This window comes from Emydura macquarii, unplaced genomic scaffold (assembly GCF_026122565.2).
Source record: "Emydura macquarii macquarii isolate MOO-44397 ecotype Brisbane River unplaced genomic scaffold, CSIRO-AGI_Emac_v2 contig_2393, whole genome shotgun sequence".
Lineage (NCBI taxonomy): Eukaryota > Metazoa > Chordata > Testudines > Chelidae > Emydura > Emydura macquarii.
In genome coordinates, this window is record NW_027132530.1 from 260110 (window position 1) to 271600 (window position 11491).

Below are 11491 nucleotides of genomic sequence, written 5' to 3' on the forward strand. Positions count from 1 at the left end.
CTCATCTACCCCGTGCTCTCTATGGTTTGACAGTTCAGACACCCCACAGAGCCTCCAGGGTCATAGAGACTGCATGGCAGAAAGTCTAAAGAAGACAGAAGACTTCCAGGGTCATAAAGACAAGGATGTGTGAGTCTAGATACCCTGATTTCAGCATTGCCAGAGGGGTACCTCTCAGGTACACAGTCGGAGCCAGGATCCTGTCCAGACCCAGAACCAGGGCTGGATTTTTCCCCCCCTGAAAGAGGCTGGTGGGAAAGTGAAGATTGGGGCCTCGTTATCAGCATCGAAAAATGCCACCTGACCCCATTCATAGTCCAGACACACCCGGACCTTCCTGGGGACCCGGTTCAGGGGCAGAGGGGCCTCAGGGAAGGTCAGAGCCTGGAACTGACCCCCCCATCTCTGCACAGCCCAGATCCCCCCATCAGGGCTATGACTGATCCATCCCTTCCTCCTCACAGACTCTCTGGCCACCCCCACAGCCCAGCGTCTCCCCTCCCCCACCTCCACCTCCCAGGAATGTTTCCCTGAAGTGAATCCCTCACAGCCCAGCACACAGAGCTCAGTGTCAAATCTTTCAAGATTGTCGGGCAGAGCCTGCCACATGTGTTCCCAGCACACACTTTTCCAATCCTCAGACAGGACAAGCTGAGGATGAGCTGTGTCTGGATCCAAAGTCACATTCACTGAGGAGAGAGACAAAATCAGAGTGTTAGAGGCAGAGCTCAGCCCTGGGGGAGGCTGGAACCATTCCTCACACTCCCCAACAGCCCTGTTCTGGCTGGGACAGTCCTGGATCCCAGGCAGCTGCCTCTGTCCTGGGCACCTGAGTCTGGGCAGAGCTGTCACTGTAGTTCTCAGCCTGGGCAATGGGAGACACTTCTGTAGCTTCCAATTATAGAGGCTTCAGCTCCCAGTTCCCCAGCTAGGGCTGCTTCATTCCCAGTCGCAGAGACTCAGCAAGAAAAGCACCAAAAAACTTTTAATTAGGAGGGTCCAGAGGAGGCAGGTACCAACTCTGAATCCAAAAGGAAATCTCCCTCCCCTAAGTGCATCCTCCCCTTCCAGGCCAGGGAGCAGAGATGAGGATGCAGCACTGGGGAAAAGCCAATGGTTCAAGGCCAGTGAGCAGGAAGTAGGAGGTGACATTGGATGGGGTAGCCCCTTCCCCAGCCCAGAGATAAGAGAGAAGTGTAGGGGGCAGCCCTTAAGAGACAGCATCTCCCCAGTCCACAAAGCAGCTGCAATGGGAGAGCCCAGCCCTGACCAAAGGAAAGGTGGGATGTTGGAGAACAGTAATGGGGGAGAGTCTCTCTCCCTCAGGGGGAAAAGGGGAAGGATGTGACAGCCACGAGGAGAGAGATCTCTCTACTAGGTGCCCTGAATGTAATCTTGGAAATGCATGTCAATGTCAATAAAAATGATCAGGTGACAAGGTGGTTTGGATGCTGGGCAGTGTGAGTGAGTCTGGTTATTGCTGTATGGGAGAGTTGCTTTCATGGGAATTTTCAGTTAATTTAAGGAAAATCTCCCCCAGAGCTTATCCCTTGTGTGTGATCCCAGAGATTCTCCCCTTTGCTGCTCTGTCTCTGGTGGCAAAGAGTCTGGCGAGGGAAAGGGTCAGAGAGGGTCTCTGATTTATAATGTCTCTGATTTACAACCCTTCTCTGTCCTGATTGCTGGAGATCAAGCAGAGATGCCCTGGCAGTTCCTCCCCTGGCTGCTGGGAACTTCTGTAAGGGCTGCAGAAACTGCCTCTCTCCTTCCTTCCCTGCTGTGTATCCCTGCTGGGGCTGCTCCTCTGAGGATTAGAGAGGAAGGCCAGAACCTGAAGCTGCAGAGAGGGGAGTGAGAGGAGGGAGGCAACAGATATAAACCCAGGGGGAAGCTGTATCCTGAGCCCATCCTTCTCTTCCTGGCCTGGGAGAAGGGAAGGGGATATTGGAATCTCTCAAGACCAGAGAGTGGTAAATAAGAGGTGGCATTGGGAGGAGTAACTCCTTCCCCTGCCCAGAAAGAATGTAGGCGGTGGCAGCATCAGAGGGACACTGTATCTCTAACAAACAGAGAACCGATCAGCTCAACTGAAGATAAAGGTGGGATGCTAGTGAAGAGCAATGAGAGAGAGCCCCTCCCTCAAGGAAAAGCAGAGGGATGTGATAATCTTCTGAATTTAGTATTTCAAAGACATATGGATGTCTCCGCTATTCCATGCTGATTATGCCTCAACTGGAGTATTGTGTCCATTTCGGGGCATCACATTTCAGGAAAGATGTGGACAAATTGGAGAAAGTCCAGAGAAGAGCAGCAAAAATTACTAAAGATCTAGAAAACATGACCTATGAGGGAAGATTGAAAAAATTGGGGTTGTTTAGTCTGGAGAAAAGAAGCCTGAGGAGGGACATGATAACAGTTTTCAAGTACATAAAAGGTTGTTACTAGGAGGAGGGAGAAAAATTGTTCTCCTTAACCTTTGAGAATAGCACAAGAAGCAACGGGCTTAAATTGCAACAGGGGAGGTTTAGGTTGGACATTTAGAAAAACTTCCTAACTGTCAGGGGTAGTTAAGCACTGCAATAAATTGCCTAGAGAGGTTATGGAATCTTCATCATTGGAGATTTTTGAAAGCAGGTTGGACAAACACCTGTCAGGGACGGTACAGATATTGTTTGGTCCTGTCATAAGTGCAGGAGACTGGACTAGGTAACCTCTCAAGCTCCCTACCAGTCCTACATTTCTATGATTCTATGTATATGAAAACACTATGGTCAAAATTAAGGACATTTGTGTGTTGGTCAGTGAGAGTGTTCATTGGTAGGTCCATGGACTCAGCACAAAAGTTGATGTCAGAATTGTTTGTGTGACTTCAGTTTAGGATCTCCTTAGTATTTCATGTCTGTATTTTTATTTCTCAGGGGTGTGTCATGGTTGGTGTTGGTTTGGTTTGTGCCTTTACCTACTTGTTTATAAAACTGTTTTCATGCATTTTTTCTTTTAAGTAAATTAATCTCCCCCTGAAACCTCACCTGGTCTGTATGATCCTAGGAATTTCCCTCTTTTTGTCTGAATTTCAGAGCACAATGTATCTGGAGTGGGAAAGGATAAAAGATTTGAGTTTTCATGCTGTCATATTTATGCCATCCCCACTCTTAACTGACAAAACTATGTCTTAATAATGAGAAAGAGACATTTGGAGAGAGACAGAGACACACCCACATCTTTAATAAGAGCTAATCTGAAACTTTCTATTTTCTTTTTCATTCAGGCAACTCAAATCAAGAGAAACAACATCCATTGAACCTCAAGATAACCCAAGAACATACTGTACATAAAATACATTTCCTGTTCCCACATCCTCCCCAGTTGGTTTGTGTCATTCTCCGTTTGCATTTTGTCATAACCTAAAAACATAAGAATGGCCATACTGGGTGAGACCACTGGTCCATCTAGCCCAATATCTTGCATTCCGACAGTGGTCAAGGCCAGGTGCTCCAGAGTAATGAACAGGTAATCATAAGTGATCCATCCCGTCACCCATTCCCAGGATCTGGCAAATAGCAATCCCTGATATCTGGTTAATAGCTGGGGGAGGGGCTTTTAGCCATGGCTTGTGCCTGCCCATGTCCCAGAACCCAAATAGTATCTGGCCAATACCCATTGATGGACCTATATTCCACGAACTTATCTAGTTCTTTTTTGAACCCCGTTATAGACTTGGCCTTCACAACATCCTCTGGCAAGGAGTTCCACAGGTTGACTGTGCATTGCATTATGTGAAGAAATACTTCCTTTTGTTTGTTTTAAACTTGCTGCCTATAATTTAATTTGGTGACCTCTAGTTCTTGTATTATGAGAAAGAGTAAATAACACTTCCTTATTTACTTTCTCCACACCAGCCATGATTTTATAGACCTCTATCATATCCCCCCTTAGTCATCTCTTTTCCAAGCTGAAAAGTCCCAGTCATTTTAATCTCTCCTCATATGGAAGATTTTCCATACCCCTAATCATTTTGTTGCCCTTTTCTGTACCTTTTCCAATTCCAATATATCTTTTTTGAGATGTGGAGACCAGATCTGCATGCAGTGTTCAAGATATGGGCATTCCATGGATTTATAAAGAGGCAATATGATCCCTTTCCTAATGATGTGGATGTTTTCAGAGAACTATCCACAATGACTCCAAGATCTCCTTCTTGACTGCTAACTGCTAATTTAGACACCATCATTTTATATGTATAGTTGGGATTATGTTTTCCAATGTGCATTACTTTGCATTTATCAATGCTGAATTTCCTGTGCCATTTAGTTGCCTAGTCACCCAGTTTTCTAAGATCTCTTTGCAGTCTGCTTTGGATTTATCTATCTTGAGTAATTTTGTATCATCTGCAAATTTTGCCACATTACTATTCACCCCTTTTTCCAGATAATTTATGAATATATTGAACAGTACTGGTCCCAGTACAGATCCCTGGGGGACACCACTATTTACCTCTCTCCATTCTGATAATTTATTCCTACCTTTTTTTTCTTATGTTTTAACCAGTTACTGATCCACAAGAGGACCTTCCCTCTTATCTCATGACTGCTTACTTTGCTGAAAAGCCTTTGGTCAGGGACATTGTCAAAGGCTTTCTGAAAATCTAAGTACACTATATCCACTGGATTACTCTTGTCCACATGCTTGTTGACCTGCTCAAAGAATTCTAGTAGACTGGTGAGGCATGATTTCCTTTTACAAAAACCATTTTGACTCTTTCCCAACAAATCATGTTCATCTATGTGTCTGATAATTCTGTTCTTTACTATAGTTTCAACCACTTTACCTGGTACTGAAGTTAGGCTTACCAGCCTGTAATAGCCAGGATCGCCTCTGGAGCCTTTTCTAAAAATTGGCGTCACATTAGCTATCCTCCAATCATCTAGTATAGAAGCTGATTTAAATTATAGGTTTCATACCATAGTTAGTCGTTCTGCAATTTCATATTTGAGTTCCTTCAGAACTCTTGGGTGGATATCATCTGGTCCTGGTGACTTATTACTCTTTAATCTATCAATTTGTTCCAAAACCTGCTCTAATGTCACCTCAATCTGGGATCCTGTCTACACTAACCTCCGGGATTCAGCAGCAGTCGATGGGAGTTACGCAAGCTATGCAAAAACCTTGCGTAATTCCCATTGACTTCTCTGCTCCTCTTCTGTGCACCGTTTTCGCTGCATTGCGCCAATGGGAACCGCGTTCCCGTCAACGCAGTGCTACGCCACTTGTGAAGGTGGTCTTAGTATGTTGATTTCTGGATCGACTGAGCGGGTCTTCACTGACCGCTCAGTCGATCCAGAAAAATTGATCTAGTCGCCGCCGACAGTCCCATAGCCTGGGACAGTTCCTCAGATTTCTCATCTAAAAAGAATGGCTCAGGTTTGGGAATTTCCCTCGTATCCTCAGCAATGAAGACTGATTCAAAGAAATAATTTAGTTTCTCCACAATTGCCTTATCTTCCCTGAGCGCTACTTTAGCATCTTGGTTGTCTAGTGGCCCCATTGGTTGTTAGCAGGCTTCCTGCTTCTGATGTACTTAACCTTTTTTTTTTTTTTTTTTTTTTGCTATTACTTTTTGAGTCTTTGGCTAGCTCTCCTTCAAATTATTTTTTGGCCTTCCTAATTATATTTTTACATTTCACTACACACCTAGCCCTAAATCTTGTAAAGATTTGAGAAGATTTTAACTTTACACACTTTGGTCCCTTTGATATCAATGGGATGTTGAGACTTTTCAGGATGAGGACCCTGAATTGCAAGTACTTGGGTCAATTTACTCAGTATCTCTACAGAGCTCAGCACAATAGGGCCCTCATCCTCCATAGACTGAAATATACATAATAATAAAAATTATGTTATACATGTGGAAACTGAGGCAAGGAGAGGGTTGGCTTAATGGGCGTGGTTCTCCCCCGCCTGCTAAAGTGATAGCGGGGAAGCAGTTTGTGTCTCTCCTATGCAGTCACTGCAAGGGCTGGTGCAGACCTTGGCACAGGCTTGAGAAGTCCAGAGGTCCAGCCAGAGTTGCACCACTATGCTGCTTTGCCAGTGGCCAGAGTGTCAGAGGCACAGATTTATCCTGACCATGCCCCTTTATTCCTGCTTCACCCCCTTCCTTCTCCACACTGCCCTCAAAAAATCTACTCTCCCAAGAACACTCCTTGTGCCAGAAGCTGCTGTGGATTAGGCAGACGAGGATCCTGTGCAGGAGGGATTCTCGAGCATTTACATCTTCCCTACTACGCCTTTGGCCCTCACCAACTGACATATGGGGCTAAAGCACAGTGATGGGCTGGGTCCACATTTCATAAGTGGCCTTAAATTTTGGGTGCTAAACAGCTCTGGAGTACATGCCTTCCATTTCTGTAGTTGGGAGAGAGAAACCGCGGTACCCTAAATTTTGCTATGTTTTTACCTTTATGATTTCTCCAAAGCTCACAGAATGAATCAATGTGAGACATCCTGGTGCCTGGGCTACTGCTACGTCTGCTCAATTTGTCTGCTTTTCACTTTTTATTAAATAGATACATAACTAATTGTTAACCAATTGGCCAGAGTCTAACTCCTCCTACAATCTCAGAGATACACCCCAATTCCCCTTCCTGGATCCATCTCAGTACCTTTAAATTTCCTCAGGGTCTCCATTAGAGCAATATTTTTCTGGGAGAAATCACTGAGTCTCTTCTCCAGCTCAGGAGAAATCTCCACTGGCTGCTGGAACTTCCTCATCTCACACCTGGAGAGAGAGAATTTCACTTTATTACATTTCATTCACTATCTCATGGTAATTGCTTGCTAGAGGAACTTGCAACTCTAAGGGACCTGGAGTTAGAATTCCTCCATTTCTCCCAGCCTCCGAGCAGGTGCAACACAGACTAAGGCAGTGCATCCTAAAGGCCCCATTAACATGCTTCAAATCTGGCCTGAACAGAGCAGATCTGAGGATAAAAGAGGAATTTGAGGCTTCCGGTGGAAAAGATCCTTGATCACTGCTGACCAGGGTACAATTATTACCAGTTCCCTAGAAGTGAAATGCCCATATTGCCCAGGGATATAACATCTTTAGGAAATACTTTAGGTCAGTCTTTCCCATTGAACAGATAATTCCAGAGTCTTGTATAAAAGGGCGAGAACCTCAGGATTAAATTGATCAGAGAGATTTGTATCCAAAATGTGACCCTGCCCCACACATTTTGCTGTAGAGCCCTGGGGAGATGATGTGTTAATGTGCTCTCCAAGCCCTTTCACAGCATCCTGAAGCATGAGGGGGTTGAGAGAGAGCCATGTACCTGCTCAAGGTGCTTCTGACATCCTAGAGAGAAAAAAGACAGAAAAACAATTTTAGTCCCACATGCCATGATGGGGATCATGCTTCCACTGGGGATCTCAGGGAAGAGATGTTGCAAATATGGGGAAAAGAGGGTCTGCCATGGATGTGCTGACTCAATGTCATCTCTCACATCAATGTGACTGTAACTCTTCAAAGAGCACTAATAAGTCACATCTGAGGAATGCACACACTGAGTTACACGCTGATCCCTGACTGTTGGACTCCAGTGCCCATGATTCAGCAGCTGTCCTGTACCTATGTTTGGATTTGGGATGTTTCTAACTCAGGCTCACCTGCAGGAATTCACTTGCTGGCTTCTGACACTTCCCCTCCATCTCGCTGATCAGCTCACTGAGACAGGAAACCTTCGCAGAGAGTTTAGTGACACTGTCATTCTGTATCTTCAAAATCTCCTTTTCCAGATTTTCCACCTGGCCCAGCAGGAGTCGCTCTTGTTCCTCCAGAAACTGCTGCAGTTGCTGAAATTCAGACACAATCTTCTCCCTCTCAGTTTCTGTCTGTATCTATTTTTTTAAAAAAAGGCAGGCTAAGGATATAGAGTCTAGGGTCCTTTCAGGGAGTGCTGAGTGTGCAGAAGAGACAACTTCTTTGCAAATTCTAGAACGTCTTGACACTTTCCTTTACCCTATGGTTAACATTCCTACTGACCTAATATCTCTCGATCCTGGGCGATGGTTGTAAAAGGCTTGTGGGAGCCTAAGCCTCTACAAACAGCCACCATCAGAAGCTCCACTGTCACTGTGGCCCCACCCACACTGCTCCTCTTCCCACTCCCACTCTGCCTCTTCCCCCCAAGTCCCTGACCTTGTATTCCCACCCCTGCTTCGCCCCCTCCCCTCAGCCCATGCCTCTTCATCCTCTCTCCCATGAGGTGTGAGTGGTGAGTGGGGAAGACTTGGGGGAGGGATGAAGAGGTGTGAGCAGTGGGTGAGGAGGGATTTTGGGGGAGGGGGCTGAGCAGGAGCAGGGCCTGGCACGCAGCAGGGGTGGAATGTGAGTGTGGCCAAATGGGAGAGGTGGCAGAGCAGGAGGCGGCACCACAATCTGGTTGCCACTTCCCGACCGCCCCAGCCTCCTCAAAGGCAGGAGTTACACGCCGCCCCTGCTCTCAATGGGAAGTTTCCATGTTTAACGTTGTCTGGATACTGTGTTATCAGAGGCCTATTTCAATCCAGATTCAGAGCAGAAGGAAGAAGGACTCAGCACTACATTGACAGAGATACCAGGGAGAGAAAACAATGAACCAGTGCGAGAAATGACTGTAGACTCAGGCATATGGTACTGCATGGGATATAGTCAGTTCACCTTGGGAGAAGTCTTGTGAATGCTGGAAGGGCTAGAAATGAATGGAATGGAAGTTTAAATTCTGAAGAATATGATGTCCTGATCCAGGCAGAGGATTTATCAGAGCCTGTGTATGTGTTTGTGCACACACACATGAATCTTACACAGCAATCCTTGGTCATGGAGAAACAAAAAGAAACTCACATTCTCCAAGACTGTAGAGGAATCAACCTCCAAACTGACCTCGCACTGCCAGTCCATACACATTAATAACAATGAGTACCTACAAGATACTCCTGGCTTTTCCCCTCTCCAGTCACTTTAAATCGCAGCAGCTTTTCTCTCTCTTCCCTCAGAGTCTCCAAATGGGCATGAATCTTTTCCTGAAGAAACAGAAATAATTTAAATAGATTTTATTTTGAGAGTTCAGAGTGTGTTGGGTGGGAGTGGGGAGGGTTCCATCACAGACTCAAGACTCTGTAGATGACTGTCAGCCCTACTGGGTTCATGACATCAGGGACCACAAGGAAATAAAACCTCATTAACAGAGACTAGGACTGTTTATATTCAGAAAGTTTACAATTATTTGTCCTCCTGAGTTAAACCAACAAGAAACTTGAGTCACATGGTGGCAAATCAATAAATCTACTTTTGATAAGTTTTAGCTAACAACCTTGGCTGGTGCTCTCCCACATACACAAGAAAACAGTTCAGACTGCAATCCAGTCTAATCCCAAGGGCATTTGGCATAGACCTGCACTGTTTGGAGCCCTCCTGTGTATGGACTCAAGGTGTTTGAGGTGCACACAGTGTTTAGCACAGTGATCTCCTCTAATACAGGCTGGCATCTAAGTCTAACCACTGATGGAGCCACACAGGAGTTCAGAATCCCAGTGAGAAACCTCATCTCCCTGCTGGGCCTGGGACCTTTATCAAGGAATCTGCCTTGAAATGGCCCCACTTCATCACTAGCAGGCACTGCTGGGGAGGCAACATGGCCTAGTGGTTGGCTCACTGGTCTGTGCCTCTGGAGTTCTGGTTTCTATTCCCAACTCTGTCACTGAGTTGTTGAGTGACCTTGGGCAAGTCAAAGCCCCTCTCTATGCCTCAGTTTTTTCCTCCCTATCCTGTCTATCTAGACGATAAACTGCTCAGGGCAAGATTGTCCCTTACTGTACTGCTAGTAGACTCTGCTGTAACATTGAGCCCTGCATGGCCTCACAGCTGGGGATGTCACCCAGGTGGGGGTGGGGCTCCATCTGTGAGCCTGGACCTGGCTGACTGCTGGACGGGGGGTGGGATGCCAGCTGTGAGCTTGGCCGTGAAGTTCTCAGCGGTAGTGTGAGTGGGGCCCCGGCTGTGAGACCAGCACCCGGCTGACACGAGGGCTGACAGCCAACAGGCGATGTAAGTAACACAGTGTCCACATGGATATTGTGTCATCCGAACTATACGGATATAAGCACTATGCCTCTCATGGAGGTGGAGTTACTATGTCAGTGTAGTGGGCCACTTACATTGGTGGAAGCAGCATTCTAGTGTAGACACTGACATAATTAGATTGATTTAAGATGCCTTGCGTCAACATAACTCTGCAGTGTAGAACAAGCCATAGATAGGTCTGCAGTTCATGTGATTTAAACCTTATCGATCCTTTAGCAGCTTCAGTCGGATTATAAAATCTCACTAGTGGGAACTAGTTTTGAAATAGCTTTAGCTAATATTTCTGACATCTGTAATCTTTAAAGACTTCATTTTTCACCTCTTTTGTCACATTGCCCTATACATTTCTCTTCCTATCATTTTTCATACAGTGAAGGCTTTACAGAGCCGAATGATGCAGTTACATCAATACTGTAGGAGGAAGAAATTGAGAGTGACCAGTAAGTTATTGACAAAATTAACCTGTAATTAAAATTCAGTTAGAATGAATTAGACTGGACAGTGATTCCCTACCTTATATTCCTGAACAGCCTCCTCTATAGGAACAACAGTGTGGGCTCGGTGAGCCCGGGATCTGTCACACACCACACAGATGGGGGCTTGATCCTCTTCACAAAACAGTTTGAGAGGCTCCTGGTGTTCCCCACACACGCTCTCTCCTCCTGCTCCCTTTATTGCCTGCAAACTCATCTCTTCGGCTATTTCTAGAACAATTGCCAGCTGCCTGTTTGGTCTGAGGTTTCTATGCTGAGCAGTTTCTCTGCACTGGGGACAGGAGAAGTTTGTAACCAATCCCTCCCAGCTGTGGGTGATGCAGGCTTGGCAGAAGCTGTGCCCACAGTCTATGATCACTGGATCTTTAAAATGCTCCCGACAGATGGGACAACTAGCTTCATCCTGGAGACGTTCCACCAGATTCTCTACGCTCATGGCTCCTTCCGGACACAGTGTAACTTTCTAAGTTTCACTTTCCTGAGCTCAGAGAGCAGCAGCAGCAGCAATTGGCTGTTTCCCTTCCTGGAACTGACTCACGCTGTCTGTCCGCTGCTGAGCTGCAACAAGTCTGCTAGTAACATTTTGTGAAAAATGTATCAATAAGGCTCTGATCCTGCAACTAACCCCCTCTGCTGGTGTGGAGGGTCACTGGGGCTTCTTCTTGGCACGTCCAGCCACCTGCGATGATGGGCTTGCAGGAGCAGGCTCTGTGTGAGATATTTTTAAATTCCCAAGATAAAGCTTGGTTAAGCTGGAATCAGTGTTTCAAAGGTCCGATTCTCATTCACGCTAGGGCTGCTCTGGCTCAGTGTGAAGGGGATGCAGTGTTACCAACTCCCATGATTTTATCATGAGTCTGGTGCTATTTGATGTGTT

At 46.0% G+C, this 11491-nt stretch overlaps 1 protein-coding gene across 3 annotated transcripts; it reads right to left on the minus strand.

Annotated features, from left to right (window-relative positions):
* Positions 1–33: 33 nt before the first annotated feature.
* LOC137161869 (zinc finger protein RFP-like) lies at positions 34–11068 on the minus strand. Of its 3 annotated transcripts, none has more exons than XM_067561384.1 (7): positions 10634–11068; positions 8965–9060; positions 7666–7851; positions 7332–7354; positions 6663–6778; positions 3030–3089; positions 34–689 (listed from the first exon to the last, which is right to left on the minus strand). In XM_067561384.1, the coding sequence occupies exons 1-7, from the start codon at positions 11048–11050 to the stop codon at positions 175–177; spliced, it is 1413 nt and encodes a 470-aa protein (XP_067417485.1). In that variant the 5' UTR covers positions 11051–11068; the 3' UTR covers positions 34–174. The 3 variants fall into 3 exon arrangements, with proteins under 3 accessions (XP_067417485.1, XP_067417484.1, XP_067417486.1); XM_067561383.1 differs by having other exon boundaries at positions 7666–7896; XM_067561385.1 differs by lacking the exon at positions 8965–9060 and having other exon boundaries at positions 7666–7896.
* Positions 11069–11491: the final 423 nt, after the last annotated feature.